The sequence below is a fragment of the Elephas maximus genome, chromosome 20 (assembly GCF_024166365.1).
Source record: "Elephas maximus indicus isolate mEleMax1 chromosome 20, mEleMax1 primary haplotype, whole genome shotgun sequence".
Taxonomy (NCBI): domain Eukaryota; kingdom Metazoa; phylum Chordata; class Mammalia; order Proboscidea; family Elephantidae; genus Elephas; species Elephas maximus.
The window spans coordinates 11,455,556-11,480,534 of record NC_064838.1 but is presented as its reverse complement, the minus strand read 5'-3'; the positions used below and the strand labels follow the sequence as shown (position 1 = coordinate 11,480,534).

Below are 24,979 nucleotides of genomic sequence, written 5' to 3'. Positions count from 1 at the left end.
TTTATCAGGTTCTGGAGATGCAAAGATGAATGAGATACTTTGATACCTGCTGCCCTTTCCTCAAGCTGCCTCAACCGCTCAGCTGCCATCTTCCCTCAGCAACCTTCTCGTGGAATCTTTGGGATTTCCTATGTGTAGGATCATGTCATGTGCAAATAGCTATAGTTTTACTTCTTCCTTTCCAATTTGGATATCCTTTATTTCTTTTTCTTTCCTTACTGCTGTGGCTAGGACTTCCAGGACAATATTAAATAGAAGTGGTGGCAGTAGGCATCCTTGTCTCATTCCCATTCTCAGAGAAGGCTCTCAGTCTTTCTCCATTGAGCATAATTTTGGCAGTTGGCTTTTCATATATGCATCTAATCATGTTAAGGAATTTTCCTTCTATTCCTATTTTGCTGCAAATTTTTATCATGAAAAGGTGTTGGATTTTACCAAATGCCTTTTCTGCATCTTTGAGATGATCATGTAGTTCTTTTCCTTTGTTTTATTAATGTTGAACCATCCTTGCATTCCTGGAATAAATCTTATTTGGTCATGGTATATAATTTTATTAGTACGTTGTTGAATCCTGCTTGCTAGAATTTTGTTGAGAATTTTTGCATCTATATTCACAGGGATATTGGTCTGTCATTTTTTCTTTTTGTGATGTCCTTATTTGCCTTTGGTATCAGGGTAATGCTGACTTAATAAAATGAGTTAGGGAGTATTCCTTCCTCTTCCATGTTTTGGAAGAATTTAAGTAGGATTGGTATCAATTTTTCTCCAAATCTTTGGTAAATTTCCCCAGTGAAGCCATCTGGTCTAGGAATTTTTTTTTTAATAATATTTTATTGTGTTTTCAGTGAAGGTTTAAACAGCAGTTTAGGCTCCTATTCAACAATTTCTACACAAATTTTTCAGTGACATTGGTTATATTCTTCACAATGCATGAACATTCTCATTATTTCATCTTGGCTATTCTATTGCCATTAATCTAGTTTCCTTGCCCCCTTACATTCTCATCTTTGTTTTAAAGTAATTGTTGACCATTTGGTCTCAGATAGGTGATTTTTAAAAGGAGCACAGCACTGATGGGTGATAGTCATTATTTTGTGAGTCAATTTGCTATTTAGCTACAAGGTGACCTCAGGGGTTAGTTTTGGTTCAAGGTTTGAAAAGCATCTCAGGGCAATATTCTTGGGGAGTCCTCCAGTCTCAACCAGTCCAGTAAGTCTGGTTTTTATTTTTTTAGAAATTTGAGGTTCTGTTCCACATTCTTCTCCCGTTCCATCAGGGTCCATCTGTTGTGGTCCTGATTAGCATGGTTCATAGTGGAAGCTTGGCACCATCTAGTTCTTCCGGTCTCAGGATAGATGAGGCTGTGGTTCATGAAGACTATTGGTTCTGTAGACTAGTTTCTTCTTTATGTCTTTGGTTTCCACCTTTCTTTTTTGATCCAGATGAGTTGAGACCAATAGTTGTATCTTAGGTGGCCATTCACAAACTTTTAAGATCCCAGACACTACTCATCAAAGTACCACATAGAACACGAACTTTATGAGCTATATTATGCCAATTGACTAAGATGTTCCAAGAGACTGTGATCCTAATCCTTCAAACCCAGAAAACTAATTCCATGAGGTGTTTGGTTATGTCTAAGAAGCACCCATACTGTGCCATGTGATTTATTGCTATACGTCTATGTGGGCATATAGTTACATACGTGCATATACATATGCACACGCCTATATATACCCACAAGGAGCCCTGGTGGCACAGTGATCAAGTGCTCGGCTACTAACCAGAAGGTCGGTGGTTTGAACCTACCAGCTGGTCCAAGGGAGAAAGATGTGAGTGTCTGCTTCCGTAAAGATTTACAGCCTTGGTAACCCTATGGGGTAGTTCTAGTCTGTCCTATAGGGTCGCTATGAGTAGGAATTCACTTGACAGCAGTGGGTTTGGTTTGGTTTTGGTATATATACACGTATATATGCACATATACATACCTGTACACATACATCCCTGCATACATGCATATATACCTGCACATATGTTTTCTGGTTGTTTCAAAATTACATATATTTTTAGCAGTTACCAGTAGGTCCTTTTTTCTTGTGTACATTTTATTCACATCATTTACCTTCATCAAGCTGTGTACGCAGAGCTCTTTTTGTGGTTGTCATTGGGAAGTTTTTGATAAATGATTCAATCTCTTCTCTTGTTATGAGTCCGTTAAGATTTTCTACCTCCATTTATGTTAGTTTAGGTAGGTTATGTGTTTCTAGGAATGTCTATTTCATCTAAGTTTTCAAGTTTGTTGGAGAACAATTTTTCATAGTATTCTGTTATGACCCTCTTTATCTCAGTTGGTTCTGTTGTAATGTCTCCAGTTTCATTTATTTTGGCTATTTGCATCTTCTCACTTATTTTTCTTTTTCATCCTAAAAATCCTAGGCAGTGGTTTAACTATTTTATTGACGTTTTCAAAGAGCTGGTTTCTGGTATTGTTCTTTCTTTCTATTGTTTTTCTCTTCTTTATTTTATTAATTTCTGCTCTGATCTTTTCTATTTCCTTCCTTCTGGTAGTTTTGGGCTCCTTTTGCTTGTCCTTTTCTATTTCCTCAAGTTGTGGAGTGAAGCTATTGCTTTGGGATCTTTCTCCTTTTCTAATGTAGGCATTTATTGCTATGAATTTTCTTGTGAGCACTGCTTTTGCTGTGCCCCAAAGGTTTTGGTATGTTGTGTTTTCATTTTTGTTTGATTCTAAGTATTTTTTAATTTCGCTGTTGATTTCTTCTATGACCCATTAGTTTTTTAGTAGTGTGTTATGTAGTTTCCATGTGTTTATTTTTTACCCTTATTTTTCCTGTTATTGATTTCTAGTTTCATTCTATTATGGTCAGAGAAGATGCTTTGTATGATTTTGATCTTTTTAAATTGATTGAGATTTGATTTGTGCCCTAAAACATGGTCTATTCTGGAGAATGATCCAGGTGCACTGAAGAAGAATGTGTATTGTGTTGCTGTTGGGTGGAGTGTTCTGTATAACAAGTTTATAAAGTATCTTAGGTCTGTTAGGTCCAGCTGGTTAATACTGTTGTTCAAGTCTTCTGTTTCTTAATTGATTTTCTTTCTAGTTCTATCCATCATCAGAAGTGGTGTATTAAAGTCTCCTGCTATTATTGTAGACCTGCCTATTTCTTCCTTTAATTGTGTTAGAGTTTGCTTTATAAATGTTGGGGCTCTGATGTTAGGTGCCTAGACATTTATAATCGTTACATCTTATTGGTGAATTACCCCTTTATCATTAAATAGTGTCCTTCTTTGTATCTTTTCATGGATTTTGACTTAAAGTATATTTTGTCAGATATTAATATTGCCACCTCTATAATTTTGTCCTTAGTAAAGCATGAAGGACATGCCCTTTGTATTTATTAACCCAGAGTGCCTTAGGTCTGATCTTTATATTGTCAATTATTTCCCTTTAATGGAATCCATTCCCTTCTCCCCCATGTATGTATCATTTCAAGTGACTGTTAAGTGTAGTTACTTTTCTTTTGGAGGACTTCCTTGAGTATTTCTTGTAGAGCCTGTCTGGTAGTAATGCATTGTTTTAATTTTTGTGTATCTGAGAATGCCTTAATTTGGACCTCATTTTTGAATGATAATTTTGCTGGATGTATTATTCTTGGCTGGCAGTTCTTTCAGTGCTTTAAATATGTCATTCCATTTCCTTATTGCTTGCATGGTTTCTGAAGAGAAGTTGGCATTAATCTTATTGGGGACCCCTTGTATGTGATAGTTCACTTTCTTATGCTGCTCTCAAAATTTTCTTTTTGTCCTTGGTTCTCAAGTGTTTGATTATGATACGCCTCAGTGAGTTTCTTTTAGGATTCACCCTATATGGAGTTTATTCCACTTCTTGGATAGGAAAATTCTCATCTTTTATGACGTTTGGGACGTTTTCTGCCATTGTTTGTCTAAGATTCTTTCTGAGCCTACCTCCCTTCCTTTTCGCTCTGGAACTTCCATAATGAATAAATTATTCCTCTTAATGGTATCCCACCTATCCCTTAGGCTTAATTCATTTTTCTTCATTCTTTTTTCTGCTTACTTTTTAGACTAAGCAGTCTCAAAGATCCTGTCTTCAAGTTCACTGGTCTCCTATCATTTCAAATCTACATCTGTGTCCTTCCATGTTGTAGTTCCTTTCTGTTTACTTTTCACTTCCAGTATTTCTAATTTCAAAAAAATATATATATTTCTTTATTGAAATTTGTTTTGTTCTTGTATTTGATTTCCTTTAGATCTTTTCCTGTGTTTTCCTTTATCTCTTTCAGCATTCTTAGTACTAATGGTTTCAAATTTTTGTTGGTAACTCCATTATTTGTCCTTCCTTGGGGATTATTTCTGATCCTTTTGTTTGTGCCATCCTTTTCTATCTTTTCATATGTTTTATAATTGTCCATTGCCTACAGAATATTAAGATTTATTTATTTGTTTTTACTTTAGAAGATCAGGAGATTGGTGTCTTCCCTTTCTCTTTAAATTGCTCTTCTTACTCATTGCTTCTTCCCATAGCTAGGGTCTCCCATCCTAGCTATACTTGTTCCTGGACAGCTTACTCAGGTGCTTTGGCCTGTGCTACCTCAACCTCACCTCTCTGTCTGGGTGCTTCCAGCATCAGGGCAAGATGTGTATTTGTGGTATTGGGCTTGGATGGGGGTGCTAGCAGCACTGGGCTGGAGTTAGGCAAGGCTACTCCACCAGACTAGGGCAGGCTAGCTAGTAAGTTGCCAGTCCAGGGGTGCAGTCTAGGGTGGTGCACTGGACCAAGGGCAGGGCTGTAGGCACCACACAGGCTGGCAGTGAGGCCACTGGCTTTGCTCAGGTCAGAGGTAGTGCCACAGGTGCTGCACTAGCCATATAAGACTCCAGGTGTGGCACCAGTCTGGGCACAGTGTCCTGTGTTCCATGTAGGCCCAAGGACAGTGTCCCAGTCTTCACACAGGTCCAGGGATGGTGTCTCAGCCCCTGTGCTGGTATGGGAGTGAGGTTGTCATTAGCCTGCTTAGGATTGTGCCATGGATGCTATCCTGGTCTGAACCATGTTCTTTCAGGTTTCTGGGCGGAACATGTGTGCCTGTGGGGTTGGGTTTGGGTAAGCGTGTCCACAGCATGGAGGAAATTGTTCTTGCAATGTTGGGGTGGGGGGGTGAATTTATGACATAAGGTTGTGTTGGGCACACCTCAGGGGGGTGAGATGAGCCAGGCTTAGGCTGCCTGGGCAGTGTTCATGCCACGGGTGTTGGGGTGGAATTCCCATCTTAGGCCAGTCAGCTCCCAGTGGGGAGCTCAGCCTATGGGTGTCTCCTGCGGGCCATGGCTGTACTAGCCTCTGATGGATGGCTGGGCTGAGGAGCATTCCGAGCTGTCTCCAACACATGGGATCCCCAAGCGATGTGTGTTTATAGGACCAATTCCTGGTGATTACACTTTTTTTCACTCCCTCAGGCTAGGGGAGCACAAACCTGCACTGTTGCACTTTCTCTGCGCCCCTTCCCTATGGCACTTGAACCAGCCTTCCTGCTCCTTGCCTGAGATTTACTACAGGTCGGTCTGCACCGCTCTCCTCAGGTAGCACTCCCCTGGAGTTCCTGGGACTCCACTCTCTCCAGGTCTTCCTCGTCCCAATATGTATCCCGCCTACCTTGTCACTTTGTTCCAGACTGCTTTCTTAATTTCTCTGTTTGTTTTCTCCACATTGCTCCCACCCTGTGCTCTCTGCTTGGAAGTGCCTTTTGTCTCCATCCAAGATGGATGGGTGGAGCCGGGCTGCTGAGTTGGGTGTGTATGTTCTGCCAAATTCTGCTTTTCCACCATGTGTATTCTACTTTCCTCTTTATTCAGTCTTCTCTTTGGTTCTCCAACTCTCCAGTTGGTGTCTGGAGTTCCAAGCTCTTTGGCCACTTCACTTTTTAGTTGTCTACTTCTAATATTGCTGGAGGAGGATATGACTGTGTGACCAGCTATGCCTCCATCTTGCATATCTCTCTGCTCCATAGAGTTTTTATGGTTATTACCATTTGGAAGTAGATTGCCAGTTACCTCTAAACAAAACAAAAACAAAACCCAGTGCTGCCGAGTCGATTCCGACTCCTAGCAACCCTACAGGACAGAGTAAAACTGCCCCATATGGCTTCCAAGGAGCGGCTGGTGGATTCAAACTGCTGACCTTTTTGTTAGCAGCCTAACTCTTAACCACTGCACTGCCAGGCACCTCTGGATGGGTTCAAATTGCCAACCTTTCAGTTAGCCTAATGCTTAACCATTTGTGCCAGATTATCCAAGTGAGTCCAACCCAATCACAGGAGTAATTAAAAGCAGAGAACCTCTTCTGGCTTTAGTCAGAGAGAAAAATGTGAAGACAGAGGGAAATGGCAAGGAAATGGATTCTCTTAAGAGCCTCCAGTAAGGAACACAGCCCTGCTGACAGCTTGATTTTAGCCTCATGAGGCTCGTGTTGGATTCTGACCTAAAGAACTGTAAATTAATTAAGTTTGTGTTAAGCCACTAAATTGGTGATAATTTGTTATGGCAGAAATAGAAAACTAATAATATACATGTGTTTATTGGCCATTTTATAACTTTTTTGGAGAAAGGTCTGTTCAAATTTTTGCCTTATTTCAATTGGATTTTTTTTTTAAAGGAAGATATGAAGGAAAGGAGCTAAACTATTAATGAACAAACTCAGGTGAAAGAGGCAGTTTTGCATTGGGGGCAGTTAGGAAAGCATTCCTCAGGCTCAAATGAGGGCAGTGGGCAGAGGCTGTGAGAAGGAACAGCACGTGGTCTGCTTAAGGGGCTACCCAAAGCCCCAGAGGCGACTGCTGCTGGAATGTGGGCCCAGCGCTGCCTGGTCTGTGGGATTTCAAGCAAGATCTGGAGTTTTCCGCGAACCCCTATGGTGAACAAACAAGCAAACCAACAGCAGACAAACCCAACATGTCTGCGGGCTGATACGACTGCATCTCTGAGAACTGGCATTTGGACCATGTGCTCAAGTTGTTATCCATGGACAGCCGAGAGCTGTGATGGTAGGAGTGTTTGGCTGACTCTGGACAAAGCCCTGCTTGCTGTCTCTGCCAGCAGGTAATGGGGCCCTACTCTGCCTTGGAAAGCGGGCTGGGGCTGAGGGGCCCTTGGCGAGGCCATGCCATGGTGGGAGGGGGCTTTGACAGCACAATTTAAGAGGTGCTTCCCCAGAGGCCTTGGTTGATAATGGTGAAAGTAACACGTAGTGATGCGGCAGGGAAAGTTCAGTGGTAGCATTCTCATCTTCCATATGGGGGACCCAGGTTTGATCCCGCCCAATGCACCTCATGCAGCCAGCGGCTGTCAGTGGACGCTTGCATGTTGCCGTGACACTGAAATGACTTCAGTGGAGCTTCCAGACCAGGATGGACTAGGAAGAAAGACCCAGCAATCTACTTCTGAAAATCAGCCAATGAAAACCCTACAGATCACAACGGTCAGATCCTGTTTGTGCATGGGGTTGCCATGAGTTCTGGGCCGACGCTGTGGTAGGTAACATGTAGTCAGCATGTAGTGGGGTTTAAGGTTTTTCTCACAGAGTTCAGGTGGCCCTCCTGTTGGGTCTGACCCTGGCCCTGGCTGGACACGCACGGGGAGTGTGGGAACAGAGGAGTGCCTGGCAATGCCAAGTAGAAACAGATGTGAGGCTGATTCCCAAACGTCACACTAGAAAGAAGTGACCCTTAGGGCTTTGGCTCTCAGACTTGGGCGTGCTTGCTAACTGTCCATCTGGGCTGGACCCTGACTGGGCCTCCTAACGAGCACCTCAGGTGACTCTGAATCAGGTTTTACAGGGAGGAAAACAAACCCTTGGAACCAGAATGCTGTGCAACAACCCTCAATTTTTCAGATTCTGATCTGTGAGCTCCTCTCAGGCACGGGCTACCAGGACTCAAAGCAGAGATGTTCAGAGAGCACCAGGTACCTGAGGTTTCTCAGACCTCCTTGCAGGAAGGAACCTTGACACAGGTTGACAGCTAAGTGAAATGAGCCCCACCGTGATTTTACTATATCCCTTGTCTTAGGCAGAGAGCCAAAGACCAAGTTTAATGCAATGTGTTTAGTCCAAGGAATCAGAGAGGGGCTGGATCCTCACTGAGAATCTTAGGGGTTTAACGTGAGTGCATTTTAAGCTCGCTCTATCTGTAAACTTACAACTAGGCCGCTTTGCAGGTGATTTTTTGTGAAGAATAATTTTGGAAACTGTTCTAGATTTCTTTATGAAAGTAAGATAACTGAGCAAAATTTACTTTCCAAGTATTTCCCTATGGATAGGAATTTTCTCCTGAGTGTTTTTGTGCAAAGTGAAATTCCTTTTTTGGTGAAAATGCTTTGGGAGGAAATTGTGACAATTTCATGGCTGTGGACTATGAAATTCACCTGTGGAGTATTTCTGACGTCCCCTTTCCCAGAATGGCTGCTTGTTTATAGTTTTTCTTCCAAAGATATGTGAATTCAGTTAGGTAATAACAGATGCAACCAAAATACCCGTAAGATTCTAATTGTTCAGAGCAGCACTACTGACCTTTGGGCTGTACGATCCTTTGTTGTGGGGACTGACTTGTGCACTGTAGAACGTTCAGCAGCATCGCTGGCCTCCACCTACTAGATGCCAGAAGCACTCCCAAAAATGTCTCCAGACTGCCAAATGTCCCCTGGGGGTGCAAAATCACCTTTGGTTGAGAATCACTCGGTTAGGAGAAGGCTGTTTGCATGTGTAAAATATTTCTCTAAGAAAACGTTATAAGAAATTTTATCAGTTCAATAAATTTCTATTGTAATTTCCTAAAAGATTACAGTAAAAACCAGAATGGGTGTGCTCCATTTCTGGGATAGATGACACGTATCCTCCTTGTGGCTCTGCTTTCGAAGTTGCCATCTTGTCTGACACTCCCAGCAATTTACTGTTGGCTCCACAGGCATGTGGGGTGAGAGCTTGTGCAGAGGCCAGACCCCTCCCCAGGTGTGGTCCATGGAGCTGTGCAGAGGCCAGACCCCTCCCCAGGTGTGGTCCATGGAGCTGTGTGGGGACCCAGAGCCCTGAGGGGCTGCCTACGGGGGGCGTTCCTGTGACTTGAGGCCGACACAAACAGCAAGGGTCTCCACGTAACCATGAGGTGCATTCCCTTTCAATCTTTACTTCACTAAAAAAACTACCAGTACTTGAGCTTTATTAGACTTGGCCTTACTGAAGTACCACCTTTCCTTATTTCAGGAAACCCTGCTGGCATTGTGGTTAAGAGCTACAGCTGCTAACCAAGAGGCTGGCGGTTCGAAACCACCGGGCACTCCTTGGAAACCCTATGGAGCAGTTCTACTCTGTCCTACAGGGTTGCTATGAGTTGCAATTGACTTGATGGCAATGGGTTTGGTTTGGTGTGGAGTTTTTCCTTATTCCTAGAAACGCACAGAGAAGCACATTTAACATAACCAAGTCTTTATCCTTTGCCAGGAACAAATTCAAACTCTTAGACCTGCTGAACATACATGTTCCTCATATGACAAGGAAATGCTAATACATTGGTTTTCAAGCAGCCCAAATACTGTTTCCTGATGCAGAAAATATACACCGTGTCATCTATACACTTTGTGTGTGGATATAATTAAACAAGCAAGGAGTAGATTAATAGATTGAGTTTCAAAACTGTTGTTTTATCTGCTTTGTGCCTTTTTTCCTTTTCCCCAAATATTCCTACTGGTTTGAAGAACCCCCTGTGGTGGTTTCCATGGAAGAACGTGTCCCTATGCTCGCTCTGATACGTGCCCTACTAGGAAATGAAAGGTGACCTCTTAGCACAAGAACGTGTATGTGGCAATTTAAAACACGTGTATACATAATAATGGAGATACACAATTTATAAATCCAATCATTACGATTTTTTCCTGATGATGGGAAAGAGACAAAATTCGTATTCTCCTTTAACTGGAGAGAAATACCTAAGTGGAAAACTGCACATAGAATTTTAATTGATATGCAATGAAACGTGATATTTTAAAGAACTTCTTTAACAAAATGATAGATAGTAGGATTTATTTTAATTTCTTCAATTTGCCAAAAAAAAAAAACAACAACCAAAAAAAAAAAACCAAATTACACTCATATATACAGTGTCAACATTTTCAGAAGCACTTACATTAGGCCACTTTTTGTGTCTCTTCAACTGTATGACAATACTGTATGTGCCACAATAAAATTTACAAAGAAAAATCGCGTCAGCAATCGTACAAACATCATGATTTTACATTTCAATACAGAAGAAAAAACAGACGCCTTTCCACCGCCACGTCCTCTGACGGCCGGCCGGCTGCCCTCCATCTCACCGGCTGCCCTTCACCTCACCGGTGCCCTTCACCTCACCGCAGTCGCTCCTGTACGGGCTTCCAGAAACGCTGATGTTTACCACCTACCTGTGGCTATTTAGAAATCACACCCCTTCCAGATTCAAAGTGAAATAATGAGAAATTTGTCCTTTTAAAGTAACAATCAATAGTTTATTACTGGATACGGTGATGTTTCCCACCAGGAGAGGTGTGAAAGTAAAAATAAATAAAGCTGTTTTAAAAGCAGTTTTGTTTTACACTGTAGTTCAGAACAGAACATTTAAACATAAAACCACCATTGAAGTTTTAAAGTCATTACTTATATTCAAATGACAGCTTTTGGACAAGTCTGATGAGAACAAGCTGATTTGGTAAGAGGTTGCGACGTCCACCGCCCAGCAGCTGCCTACCAGTGCGCCCCAGCTGGGATGACATATTGCTGTGTTCTGACATAAGGCACTATGATCTGACTACGCCACACGCTCACCTTATGTCACATGACCTGCTGCACACCAGCGGACCTTCTGAAATGGGAAATAAGACTTCCAGGACACAGTGCACTTTTATGACAGACAGCATTTGAAATCTCAGACTAAGGTCTGGAAATAGTCTTTTAATGCAAGCCTGAATTCAAGCACATAAAATCTTTCTTTTTTTATGCTTAGTTTCAACATCACTGGAAAAAAAAAAGATGCATCACTAAACCCTGATATACATTCTTAACCATTCTACTCTCCTACTGCGGTCAGTGTTGGAGAGGTAAAACACGACCTGGAGCGCTGTTCACGTTCTCCTCGAGGGCGTCTGCTCTCGCAGCATCACTCGGCTTCTGTCTCCTTCTGTTTGGCACCTGTCAGGCACGAAAAACAGGTCTTTCAGTTGTTGCAGACATGCATGCACGCCACGATAAAAGCAGTGAGTCTCTACTTCGGGTTCTTCTAACCACACCCTGTGCCTGAGAAGGACACTCTGGGCTGCAGAAGACGGAGCAGTTGGAGCGGGGGCAGCCCCCCGTGAAAGCAGCTCACTTTTAATTCCTGTTACCCACGGGGATTCTACATATGTGCTCGAATTAGGAAAAAAAAGTGTTGTTGCTAAAAATCTTGAAAAGAAGTATGTATGTATGGTTTAGTGAAGGTGCAAAGTATTTTGGTTGTTCATACTTACAAAAAGGTAAAAAAAAAGACTAGCATGGTAAAGAATACTTGCACCTAAGGCTACTTCAGTGGGTTGGTAGAGAGCGCTACTATTTTTCACATCACAGCAGCTTTTCTCCTACTTTCTCACCAGACCTTTGAAAGAGATTAAGTATCTACGAGAAAAAGGGAGACTGCCTCCCTGCAGCAGCTTGGGCAGGAGGGGTGTTATGACTTAGAATTTGGATGGAAATTTAATTGAGACATCAGATCCTCGAGAGAATAAATGACTTGATTACTGAGTCTGCAATGCACAAAGAATCCTGACAAAGGGACAAATGGGAGCTGACATCTAGCCTGACTGCTGACCAACCATGGGCCTCGCTATGCGAAAGTGTCTGAAAGTGTCACATTGTGTACCCCTGGGGATGGGTCGCCCAGAGGAGAGGCCTTTTTCTCATTTGAACGAAGGTGCTGGATAGGTTTGCCGGTTTGGAAGTTTATGAAGTGTAATGACACTGTGTGGGTTAGCCTGGCCCTCTTTGCTCAGTGTCCTTTCTGCACAAGTCACTCACTGTGGGCATGGCTGTATCTGCTCACTTTCAAGGGTGTACAGTATTCCACTGAATGGCTATAACAGTCTATCCGTGCTTTTGCCGAAAGACATCTGGGTTATTTCCACTTTTAGGTTATTATAAAGAATACTATGAACAATCCTGCATTCATTTGGTTATTTCATGATATTTTGTAAAGACAGTGGTTAAGAGCTATAGTGAGATTACACAGCTGCTAACAAAAGGTCAGAAGTTTGAATCTGTCAACTGTTCCCTGAAACCCTATGGAGTAGTTGCCTATGGAGTAGTTGTATTCTGACCTGTAGGGCCACTATGAGTCAGAACCGACTTGATAGCAACGGGTTTGGTCTTCTGTTTTATCATGACTTTAGGTTTTTTAACCTGAAAATGCCTGCATTAGGCCCCATCCCTATGGTTTCTGATTCAGTAGACGTAAGTGGGCCGAGAATCGACATGTCTAACACGTTCCCGGGGCCTGTGCTGCTGGTCTGAGGACCACACTGAAAAATCCCGGCTCTGCTGCAGTCACTCTCTTGCTATTATTCCACGTTAGGGATGAAGCTACGTTCCTCCAGGTGGGAAGGATTCCTTTAGGGTGGGTATTTTTAGGTTAAAGGTTTGACTGCTTTCTGAACAAAAGAAAAATAATACCGTAATATATACGTAATTTAATTTTTAACTTCTAAGAGTTCAAAGTGCATCTCACTTATTTTCACATTTCTTTCTTAGGTCTTGAGGTCCCTGGGTGGTGCAAGTGGTTTGTGTTTGACTACTAACCTAAAGGTTGGTGGTTCGAACCCACCCAGTGGCACCATAGAAGACAGGCCTGGTGATCTGTTCCATTAAGGCTGTAGCCAAGAAAACCCTACAGCGCAGTTCTACTCTGTAGCACACAGGGTTAGGAATTGTAATCAACTCAATGGCAATGGGTTTTGACTCTATGTGGCCAATCAAAGATGGGTTGTTTGTGTTTGATGGGGGGAAGGGGAGGGGAAGGAGGGGTGAGAAAAAGTGAAGGTTGGTGATTTACAAGCCCCTGCACACTCCTTGCCTCTTATTATTAAATTTGTGACTCAAGAAAACCACCACCTCTTCTTTTCTAAAGCCCGCTCCCTCTGTCTCTGTAAGCTTAGTGTTTGAGATCCTGAGAGCCTGCTGAGAGGGAATCTGGCAGAAACGGTTTAAGCCACCAACCCTGTTTGGTAGTTAATGTAATTTCCAGATAATACTAACAGGAAAAAGTCCGTGTTTCGGTAATGTGTTTTATACACACAAAACGCTGCTGAGGATAGACGGACATTTCCACAGATAAAACTCAAAGGGTTTCCCCTCTAGGTTTTCCAATTAGTTGTCCCAGTTAAAGCAAAACTGAAGAGATCGTAACTTTTTAATGGAAAAGGTACTGATAAAAATGGCAATGAATCCCTGGTCACTTGCGTACTGCTGGGCTTCTGAACATATGATGCTCCTAAGTCAGAATGGAAACCCTGGTGGCGCAGTGGTTAAGCGCTACACACAGCTGCTAATCAAAAGGTCAGCAGTTCGAAACCATCGGGCGCTCCTTGGAAACTCTATGGGGCAGTTCTACACTGTCCTATAGGGTCGCTATGAGTCGGAAACGACTTGATGGCAACGGGTTTTTGGTAAGTCAGAGTACTTTCGATAAACTTTTCCCACACAAGTAGAACATTAAAACTTCAGAACTAATAAGCAAACGATGTAAAAAGGCTGAGAGAGTAGTGCAAGTAAAGCCTCAACGTGTGAGTGGGCACGCAGGGAACTCGTGGCTGCTGCGCCCTAGTGTTCTCCCCACTTCTAGCCCTGCAAACTTACGGACAGGTCAGAAATCACCATTGATACCTGCTGGTGTGAGTATCAGGGCTTGGAGGATGTCGGACAGGGAAATAATACCCACAATACTATCTGCTTCACTGACTACCACCAGCCGATGAACCTGCAAACAAGAGCAGAGGAGACCACGTGTGAACGCTCAGAGTAAAAAGGTTTACAAATAGGTATCAGAGAAAGGAAAAAGTTAGGTAGTCATGTCCTACACAATGAATGCATTCCAGAAATGAGTGCAAAATAACAGTGTGGAATCATATACAGGTCTTTGGCTCTCATGTAATATAAATTCTGTATATATTACAGTATTGTTTTTCTTTAGTTGAGAAAGCAATCAAAGCCAGTTAAGACTAGTTTACAATTAACCTTTAACCTAAAATTACCCACCCTAAAGGAACCCAGACCACCTGTGCGAACACAGCTTCGTCACTAATGTAGAATAATAGCAAGAGAGTGATTGCAGCAGGGCCGGGATAACACCAGGAGCCCTGGTGGCGCAGTGGTTAAGAGGTACAGCGTGCTACGGCTGCTAACCAAAAAGGTCAGCAGTTCAACTCCATTGGCCGCTCCTTGGAAAGCCTACGGGGCAGTCCTACTCTGCCCTACAGGGCTGTCATGAGCCAAAATTGACTCGATGGCAACGGGGTTTCTTTTGGTGCTAAAACACAATGCTGGTTCGCCTGAACGTCTAAGAAAAAGTAGCCAGCTATGTTCCTGCTAAGCAGTTTTCAAATTTCAAAATATTAATATATGAAAGAACTCAAAACACCAATTACAATGTAGCTGTATCATCCTTTTAAACTTAAAAATTTTAATTTTCTCTAAAGTTGCACCTCAGTTTCTAATACCTAGAAGATACGCATTTTACATGGGGAATAACCACTGAAATTGTAAGTATAGGGTCACTGCTTTTAGATGGCTTTTTATTTTTTATATCTTTTCTGTATCAAGTTCATGTATAATAATAACCCTCAGAGGATAAATGAACTAAAATAAAGTAAAACAGATTATACTCATTTCTATTTTTTTACTCTAAAATATTTTTTAAAATGACTGAATAATGTTCACAGGTATTCCTTGTAACAAAACATCCTCACCACAAGGAGTGGGCGAGAAAGTACCACCTCTCCTGTTACCCTACAGACCCTCTTGTCTTGTATCTGAACAATCATACCCACCCGAAAGACAACGGGGAACAAAACAAAGAGATCAGAAGAAAGGAAGCAATGTTGCTTTTATATTTTTTCCCCTAATAATACTGCACTGGTGAGGCGTCTGACATTGCAGTTTGTTTTAGGTAAAACAAAAAACAAACAACAAAAAAAACCTGTCATTCGGTTATCTTTCTCATGTCAGTCAACAACTTTCTTTTAAAAGCTTGTCTAAAAAGCCTTAAGTTGAAGTTCTTCAATAATCCTGTGACACAGCACAACACAATTATTTAGTACATACAGCCACCAATTAAAATGATGTCTTACATCTTGGATCAGAGAACACTTCATATTCAATCTTTGACAAGTTTTATTGTTAAAATTCAGCACTAAAAGAACTATTTCTGCACTGGAAGTCGAGGGAAACCCATCTCACCCTGAGGGTTAAGTAGCTGCGCCGGACAGAAATGACCAGTATTGCGCCGGACAGAAATGACCCATCCCCAAGTATTTTCCTCTGTAACCGGGTCTTAACTTATGTCAGTTTTAGTATAACCTAAAAGTTAATACTATATTTCAGGTTATACAAACAGAACAGAATCATTATTCAGGCTGTATATCCTTTTCCAAACAAGCTAGTTTAAAGTTAAAAAACTTGTTTTTGTTTCCTGGTGAGGAACATCTGGTGAGAGAAATTATTTTAATGAAGAAAAAGTTAAAACGGGTAACTTTGGAAAAGGGCTTAGTTGCATCTTTCCTTTCCTGGGTGACCTGTTCTCATGTCACAGTGACATTTCTATTGCTCACCAAATGAATGTAAATGACAAGCCAATCTGCTCTAATCAAAAATACTTTATCAACGGAATAATTTCTTAAGACCCTTTTACCTACGAGTACTTCATGCTCGGATGAGAATGCTCCGGAGACAGACAAGCACTGGCACCCTCACGTCGACCGCCACTCCATCCCAACAGCCACTGCCGACGGGTCCCTGCCTACGCTACGTTAACGTACGTTCAGAGAAAGACTCGTACGGTATATAGTAACCGGCTTCTTCTCGTAGCCATATAGGGTGAATGTTTTTCCACATCAACAAATATTTTTCTATAACATGACTTAAAGGATTCCATCACGTGATGTTCACCGTCCTGGATAAATAGTTGGGGCGGGGGGGTGCCTTACTGCTTTCTGCTTATGATCTTCGAAAGGCACGTAACTCCGCGGATGTTAATAAAAAGTTAGGACACATTCCTAAGTCAATAAAACTCTCTGGAAAATAAGGAGTGACTCTGGATGTTAAATCCAAGCAGAAAAAGAAAAGACTTCCTATTGAAATTCTAATGAAACACATTAAAAATCCTGAGGGGTGAAACAGGGGATTAATGCAGAGGAGGCCAGGCTAGAGTGGAATTCCTGACAGACAATAATAAAATGAGGGCCACAGGGGTTTCTCGTGATGGTGGACCCTGAACGGTACAGCTGTGTTTCTGATGCAACATACAACTTCATTCGCCTCTTAGCCTAAAAAATAATCAGGTACCGTTCTTCTTGGGGAAACCCTGTGGCGTAGTGGTTAAGTGCTATGGCTGCTAACCGAAGGTCGGCAGTTCGAATCTGCCAGGCGCTCCTTGGAAACTCTATGGGGCAGTTCTACTCTGTCCTATAGGGTGGCTATGAGTCGGAATCGACTCGATGGCACTGGGTTTGGGTTCTTCTTGGACTGAATTTTTGCATTTATGATTCAAAAAATATCAAAGCAGACGCATTATTAATTTATTTTGCCTAATGAAGGGTTGTTTCAGATGAACAAAGTTACATCTCTCAGTCCTAAAGTGTGTTAAAGAAGATGTCATTCTTGTCCTTGTCTGATACTGACGAATGGAAATTATTTTGGGGAAGGGCATACTGAATTAGATAAGCTGTGAAACGATCTATCTCATCCTTTATATAGGATGTCATGTAAAACATTTTGAAAATCCCATGAGCAGCCATGGTCCCTGTGTGGTGCAGAGCTTACACTTGACTACTAACCTAAAGGTTGGCGGTTCGAACCTACCCAGCAGCACCATGCAAGAAAGGCCAGTCGATCTGTTTCCGTAAAGATTAACAGCCAAGAAAACCCTATGGAGCAGTTATACTCTGTAGCACATGGGGTCGCCACGAGTCAGAATCGACCTGACAGCAGAGGGTTTGTTTTATTTTTATAAGCAGTAAAGTATAAGAGGGTATAAGCCCTAATGGTTAGGAAACTGAAAGTTACAGATAGTTTACTACTTATCTAATTAGAAAAGAGACGGAGACACTGGTGCGAAGAGAGAAAATTACTTCAAATTTAAAAAAAGTATCAGAATACATTTTATTGATCTACCATTCACTTTGTTAAAATCATATATACTATACATTTTAAATTTTGAATCAATGAATAGCCTAATGGAACTTAAAGTTCTTGGGATAACTTGTTTTCCTTGAGTACATATTTTTTAACCCATGGGAGTATCTTACCAGTTTACTGAATACACAACTATGACATCCGGCCTCATAAATTCAAATCAGTGAACATTCACCGATCACCTACCATGTGCCAAGCCGTGTGCCATGCTCTGGCACAGGGAGACACAAGTTCACACTGACCTCGAGAACTGCCTCCCTGGGCCTTTCCTGAGGCACTGCTCAAGATTTAGTACTTTTGCAGCATGACTTAAAAACGAAAAACAAAAAGGAAGGAAGGAGGGAGGGGAGAAGGAGGAAGGAACCTGGGAGTGACACCTCACCTCAGCCCTCACTATCCTGTCCACGATGGTCTCCAGTGTTTCCAGCTTATTGCACTTCACGACGCCTTCAAAATACTGTGACCGGTGCTGCAGGGCCTGGGTCACTGTGATATCTAGGTTATTGTATGTTTTTTCAGCAGCAAGATTCTGTAATAAAGCAATGGAATGAATTACATCTTCTCATTTCAATTCACGTTAGTGACCAAAATCACTAAGTTTAAGGCAACCTGGTTTAAAAAAAACCTGTTTATCTTAATTTATTACCACCATAAGTTCTCTTAAATTATTACCATCAAAAAGTTCTCTTTTCAGCTTACAGCATGCCACTAACACTGTCATTTCATAGTCTTATCATAATAATTAAAGATTCTATATGATATGGTATGCCTTAATTGTGAAGCAACACTGTTACATTTTGATTGCAGGGTCCATCAAAGGTATGTTCCCATTCTTGCCCCTTAGTGTTCATGGCCTGAATGAATAAACTTTTCTGAGAGGTGGACTAACATTTAATGCACAGCATGGTAAGTTCCAAAGGGCTGGGGAAACCGTGTCAAGGGACTCTGCCTGAATCCCAGAACCACCCAGGGAGCAAGGCTTTTGCTGGGAGGTGCTGGGGACCCAGCCCACATCATGTAATCATGGAGGAAGAAGAGGCCTGACAAGTTCCATAGATCTAAATGGATTCCCAGGGTCCCACTCAATCACAATTCCAATCAATGTATTTTGGTGTCTATGATTATATTAAATAGGAGGAACCAAAAAGTTTGAGGCAGTTACAAAAGAATGTTTAACTTTGGGGTCAATTGTGGCGGAAAATGCTGTGTATACCTGAGGCTATCACAGGATCAACCCCCTTTCTCAGAAACAGTATAAAACTTTATTTTAAGGAAGTATATTTAAAATGAATGGAAAAAAAATCATCAAATAGAAAAATGTAGCACCAACCATAAACAGAATAGATTTAAACCAAGGACTCAAACACAGAATTTTACAAACTTTATCTCATAAACACTGCTGCCTTCTTTAGGGCAGTGGCCCCAGTCAGCAAGCAGGAGGATGCATGTGAGGAGCACCGTGGATTCCTGCGCGTGCCCACTGAGCTGTGCGCACTCAGCACACTGCCAGGGCTGTATAAACAATGCCACACAGAGAAACCCGGCTTTGACGTACAGACAGGTGCTGCAGTGCGGATAAAATACAAATACACTGAAAAGGCAGAGTTATGAAATGCTACTAACATAATCATAAAAGTAATGTTGTCAAATCAATGAGGAATTACTATGGGGAGTCTATGGAATTCAGGTAAGACCCTCACACTCAAAAATGTTAGAAATGATTGAATTAGAGAAAAACACAAAATCAGATTAATGAATGTTTCAAAATGCCTTTGGATAACAGGTTTAACAAAATAAAAAATACTTACAATTACATCAAATTTGGAATAAATATCTACAACTTTTCCTAAAAATGAAAATACATGTTAGAAAAACATCTTAAAAACAAAAAAACAATTCATTTAAAATCAGTCTTAACAAGATAACTACCACGGATTAGAACAAAACAAAAAAAACCTAACCCACTGCTGTCAAGTAGATTCTGACTCATAGTGACCCTACAGGACAGGGTAGGACTGCCCCATAGGGTTTCCAAGGCTGTAATCTTTACGGAAGCAGACTGCCACATCTTTTTCCCATGGAGCGGCTGGTGGGTTTGAACCACTGACCTTTCGGTTAGTAGCCCAGCATTTAACCACTGAGCACCAGGTCTCCTTATAACCAGGAATTAAACATTAATAAATAAAATCAACTTGTTTAGGTTTAAATGGACATGAAGTCATATCTTAATGGAAAATATGAAAATAAACCAGTTTAAAATTCTTATATCCTGTGTGTTTCTTGGTGCTAAATTTACCCATCAGATCTAAACTTTCATTTCCCATACTTATCTGATATGCCAAGTCATTTAAGAATAATTTTACCCTAATGAGGTAAGCAATGGTTTCTGTTCAACTGGTATGGCCAAACACACAAACCTGACTCATCCACAACGGGCAACGCTGATATTCGTCTTTCTACAAATATATTCAAGGCTTTAATGATGGGAGTGTCTGGATGTATAAAGGCAATGTTGTGGTATGTTCCTATTCCAAGCTCATCCAGGTTCTGCTTCATGAAGGCAGGCTTTGGCATATCAGACATCTAAACGGGAAGATAAACGCAAATGTTCTAGAACCAAAATATATCTTTTTAATATTCAAATGTCCAGATTTGAGTGAAAAACTATGTACAAGCAAATTAAAGTTAGTCTTCTCTAACAATCTGCCTGGATGTCTGAATTAATATGAAAAAACTGACTTTTGAGAGTTGTATTTTTTGTTCAAACCAGTTGGTATACCAATACTTGATATTTAAATTATTTAATAAAATATTGAATAGCGCTAACATTTAACATATTTTTCCTTCTCCTCTTTATCTTCTAAAAAGTGGGTAGAGGACGAGAACAACAGGCCTATTTGGGAAATTAAGACCTGGCAGCCACCAAAAATCCTTTCTTCTTAATTATTCACGCTACACCCTGGGCCTGCTACCAGCTTTAAGTGGTATGTACTGAGAACCCACACGTTTCCAAACCTACGACTCAAGAGGGTGTGCCGGCGGCTGTGCTGGGCCCGCTGAGCTAGTCCTCATCCGGGCCACCTCTACCTCCTGAACGCGCCTTTGCGGGACTCCAACTTTTGTCTACCGGGAACAAACAACAAGCCATCTGAACAGAATTAGAAGAACCTTTAAAAATTAACTTTTCTTTTCATGGGCTGTTTTAAAGCAGGAGGGAGAGGTGAGAAGAGAAAAGTCTAGGATCACATTTGACTATAGCAAAATAAGGTCTATGGTTTCAAAAATCCACCTTTTATAAAGGGCACAGTTGACTCCATCCTCCTGGTGTACCTTATAATTATCAGGAAAAGATGAACAATTAGAAGAAACAAAATGTTCAAGTCAAAGAGTTCATCAATATTCAAAGCATGAGAATCCTAGAAATTTAGAGAAAAAAAAAAAGACCTATTAGGTCATCTAGTCCATCCCAATATAGGACAATTCCCTGTTCTTTACTATATGCTCAGGCTAATCTTCAAATGTCTTGAAGGGTAATGCTACCTTTTTTCAGAAAACAATCTCATAATTCAGTAAAAGTCAGGTTCTGAAATTTATTCACTTAAAATTCCACATTTTTGTCTGAAGATGGAATATTCTAATTACCATATTGGCCCAAATCTAAGGCAGTACTGGGCAGAGGCAACCTCCCTTATTTCTGTAGAAGAGAAAAATCTAAAGTAGGTAAGCCGGAGGACTCTCTCAAACGTCCACTCGCTTCTTTTAGGGCAGCATACCAGTAAGAATGCTGCGAGCTTTGGACTGTGACCTCCTGGGTTTGAAATTGACCACTGAGCAGCTATGTGACTTTGGGCCCCCTTTTTAATTCTTCCAGGTCAGGTGCCGCAAGTGCACACCTGAGGTAAAAAAAAAAAAATGCCTCCCAAACCGTCTGCTGGTGAGAGTGCCATGTGTTAGGAGCTACTGCAGGGTCAGAGCAGGCGCTTCAGATGCTGGCTCTACCCTGACTAGCCACCAGCCTACGCAGTGACTGAAGCTCTCTTAGCTTCATCACCTACCAAATGGTATTAATAAAAATACCCACCTGACGTGAGGACTAGATGTACCACATAAAGTGCTTAGGGCAGCACGCTTACCACAGTTAACTCTCATAACTAACATTATTTTAGATTATTACTTGGAGGAATAAGTGAGCTAAAGGCCCAGTATTCCTAAGCCCTCAATACATGGTGTTCCTAAGCCTGTTCCTCCCATTAATCCCCGACTGGAGAGCCACCGCACTCACAGCACGCACCTGCCCAGAAGAGAGGAGCGCAGGTCAGGTGAGCAACACCACCCCTCTCCCAGGGCTTCTCCCCTACGGTGTCCCTTTATCAAACCCCACACCTTCTAGTAAGTCGTTCTTCTTCCTAGCTTCTTCCTTAACATTGATTTAAACATGACAGGCATTATTTACGCAGTTTAACTGTTAAATCCCAGGACTGGTTTGACGGACAGACGCTTCCTTCAGTCATCAGCCGCCTGCGTGCTGTGCGGCAGAAGCAGCCCTTCACAGCATCCTGGAGGCGGAGCTTTGAGCCCTTTTCATACCGAGTGCTGTCTTATTTCCCTCTCTGAGGCTGTGGATAAGAAACTGGAAACACTGATTTGAGGCAGGTTTTTAATGTCTACTCAATTCTTTTAAAATGACTGTCCAAATGACCTCTCTGAGCCATCAATGAGGCTTCCTGCTGGTTCTATTTGACCACTTATTTATAACCTCACATTTAGTACATGTAATTAAAAGGAAACAATAAAAGTTCTCTTATGAAACTCCTTGTTCATTCCAAACCCCCTGTAATACTGCCAACCAAAGAGGTGCTAAGTGTTGCCTGATTATGAAACTATCTCCTCTCAAAAGCAGCTGAGAAAACATACAGATAATACAGCCCTAATTTGGACCAACATGGTACTATCTTGCCAAAATTTTTTTTGTTTTGGATTTGTCTATCACAGCTACAGTTAATAATAAGCTACTAAGATAAACTTGGGGATGGTATTTTTGAACACATTTTTAAAAACCACTATTTTATACCAATAAAGCATTATAAGACATTTTTTTTTTTGCTACATATATTGGTTCAGTTTACCTTGTATTGCAGTTCCTTAATTAGACTGACTTGCAATCTGCTTTATTTTCCCTCATATTTTAGGTAATAAAAGATTCTAATTGAAACAGAGAATTCCAAGTGTTTTTTAAATTTGGATACTTGCACTGAAAAGTGATTGCTTTTTAGCTGGATTCAACTTAGAGAATGTACAAACAGTAAGTTGAGAAACCAAAGTTTAGAAATGGAGACCTCAAAACTAACAATTTCTTCCAGTGATGGTAACGGCAGCCAATTTACTTGAAGTAAATTAAGCCCGTTGCTGTCGAGTTGATTCCGACTCATAGCAACCCTAGAGGACAGAGTAGAACCATCCCATAGGGTTTCCACGGAGCGGTTGGTGGATTTGAACTGCCGATGTTTTGGTTAGCAGCCGTAGCTCTTAACCACTGAAGTAGACTAATTAAAGCAAATGGAACTGTGTCTTTAGAAACACTAAAAACTACTTACAAAAAGCTGGAGAAACTTGAGGATTCTTTTGTGGGTAAGTATATAAAGTGCATTCCCACTGAGAGGGTCAATAACTGGCAATCTGTGGATTTTATTTTTGATCAACGAGTATACAGCATCGAAGAGGCTGTGGGAAAAGCCATTAAAGTAGTTAGGAGGCTTTCAAGAAAACCCAGAAAACGTTTGGACCACCCCTGCTTTGAAAGCATTTTCCATGTTTTTATATTACAATCATAAAAGGTTGATCAACTTAAAACAGTGTTTTGGAAAATTTTTTAATTGGAGATTTCAACAAATATTTTGATTTTTTATAATCTGTGTTAATAAATCTCAAATATGTGTGAGCTACAAATCTCCAGAAGAGCAGATGTTTAACGATTGTACTTGAAAAATGGCAGAACCTAAACCCCGAGGACAGCTAAGAGAAGAAAGCTGCAGAGACGGATGGCCAATGATCCCACGGGGACTCCGGGGGAGCCCCATTCTTGGGTTCTGTACAGCAGGCACTTCTGTTCTCCTCAGGGCCTCTCCTGTGCTGCCGATAAGAACGCTCAGTAGGTTTATCTTTTTGTCAGGATTTGGAAATACAAGAAAAATAAAAATAAATCTTTGACTTTTCCTATGGAGTGGTCTAGAATTTAGAAAATGCTTTTACACAAATGTGGAAATGTGTTCAGAGCCATTCCAGAAGGCTTGGATCAAAAAATATTAGTGGCTAGAAGGCTACAGGGAAGGCAGTTCATTCTTATGACTGCCTATGACGCAATGTCTAACATATTTTGATTAAAAAATTATTTTATTATGATGAAATATATATAACATAAAAGTTGCCATTTCAACCATTTCAAGTGTATAACTCAGTGATATATTAATTACATTCACAATGTTGGGCAACCATCACCATTATCTACTTCCAAAACTTTTTCATCACCCTAAACAGAAACTCTGTACCCATGAAGCAATAACTCTCCTGCCCAGCCCCGCTCCAGCCCCTGGTAACCTCTCATCTACTTTCTGTCTCTATAAATTTGCCTATTCTAGATAGTTCACATTAAGTGCCACGATACAGCATTTGTCCTTTGTGTCTGACTTATTTCACTCAGCACAGTGTTTTCAAGGTTCATCCACGTAGCATGTATCACGGCTTCATTTCTCTTTATGGCTGAGTAGTATTCCACTGTATGTATGTACCACATTTTGTTTATCCATTCATCTGTTGATGGACATTTATGTTGTTTCCATCTTTTGGCTACTGTGAATAGTGCTGCCGTGAACATTGGTGTAAAAGTCTCTTACATACTGATTTTTAAACTTCAGTGTGTATCACAATCACTGGGGAGTTGTTTAAAAGCATATTCTGGGCACCACCCTACAAAGATTGATTTAATAGGTTGAGGGTAAAGCCCAGGAATCTGCAATTTTAACAAGCTCCCTAGATGGTTTCTGCTGCAGGCAATTTGGATTTTCAAAACTGCTTATGATGACCCTTTTCCTAGCCCATCATCAATCATTTGGGCCAACAACTGCTGTTATTTCTAGTGTTCCTGAATTTATTTAATTTAGTAGTTGGAATTACGGAAGCTAGTCCCTATCTTGATAGAAGAACTTGTTTTACTATCTGTCTAACAAAACAGATAAATCTGAATGAATGTCTAAAGGTTTTCAAAGGAACAAAATTACAAGTTTACCTTGCATCTGGAGATATATTCACTAAAGGTTTAAACGTTTCTTGTAAATAAAGCTCTGTATTTATAGAAAGAAAATACACAGTTAGTAACACATCTGTTGTTTGCAGTTACTAAATAAAACACCCTTCAACTGATAGGTAATAAATAGAATTAAAAACCCAAATCAAAGAAATTTAATTGACTCAAAACTATGGGGTCAATTA

General features: G+C 41.1%; 1 protein-coding gene across 10 annotated transcripts in view; it reads right to left on the bottom strand.

Annotated features, from left to right (window-relative positions):
• Positions 1–10,094: 10,094 nt before the first annotated feature.
• Positions 10,095–24,979, bottom strand: part of PRKAG2 (protein kinase AMP-activated non-catalytic subunit gamma 2) — a 421,421-nt gene continuing 406,536 nt past the window's right edge. For 8 of the 10 annotated variants that reach the window (XM_049861962.1, XM_049861961.1, XM_049861965.1 and 5 more), the window contains 7 exons: positions 24,777–24,831; positions 23,089–23,215; positions 19,912–20,077; positions 19,303–19,340; positions 17,877–18,023; positions 13,970–14,063; positions 10,095–11,248 (listed from right to left, as the gene is read on the bottom strand). In XM_049861962.1, coding sequence (XP_049717919.1) covers positions 11,217–11,248; positions 13,970–14,063; positions 17,877–18,023; positions 19,303–19,340; positions 19,912–20,077; positions 23,089–23,215; positions 24,777–24,831 — 659 coding nt within the window. In that variant the 3' untranslated portion in view covers positions 10,095–11,216. Of the gene's footprint in view, positions 11,249–13,969; positions 14,064–17,876; positions 18,024–19,302; positions 19,341–19,911; positions 20,911–23,088; positions 23,216–24,776; positions 24,832–24,979 lie in introns of those variants that run through there. The other 2 variants (XM_049861967.1, XM_049861966.1) reach the window with 2 other exon arrangements.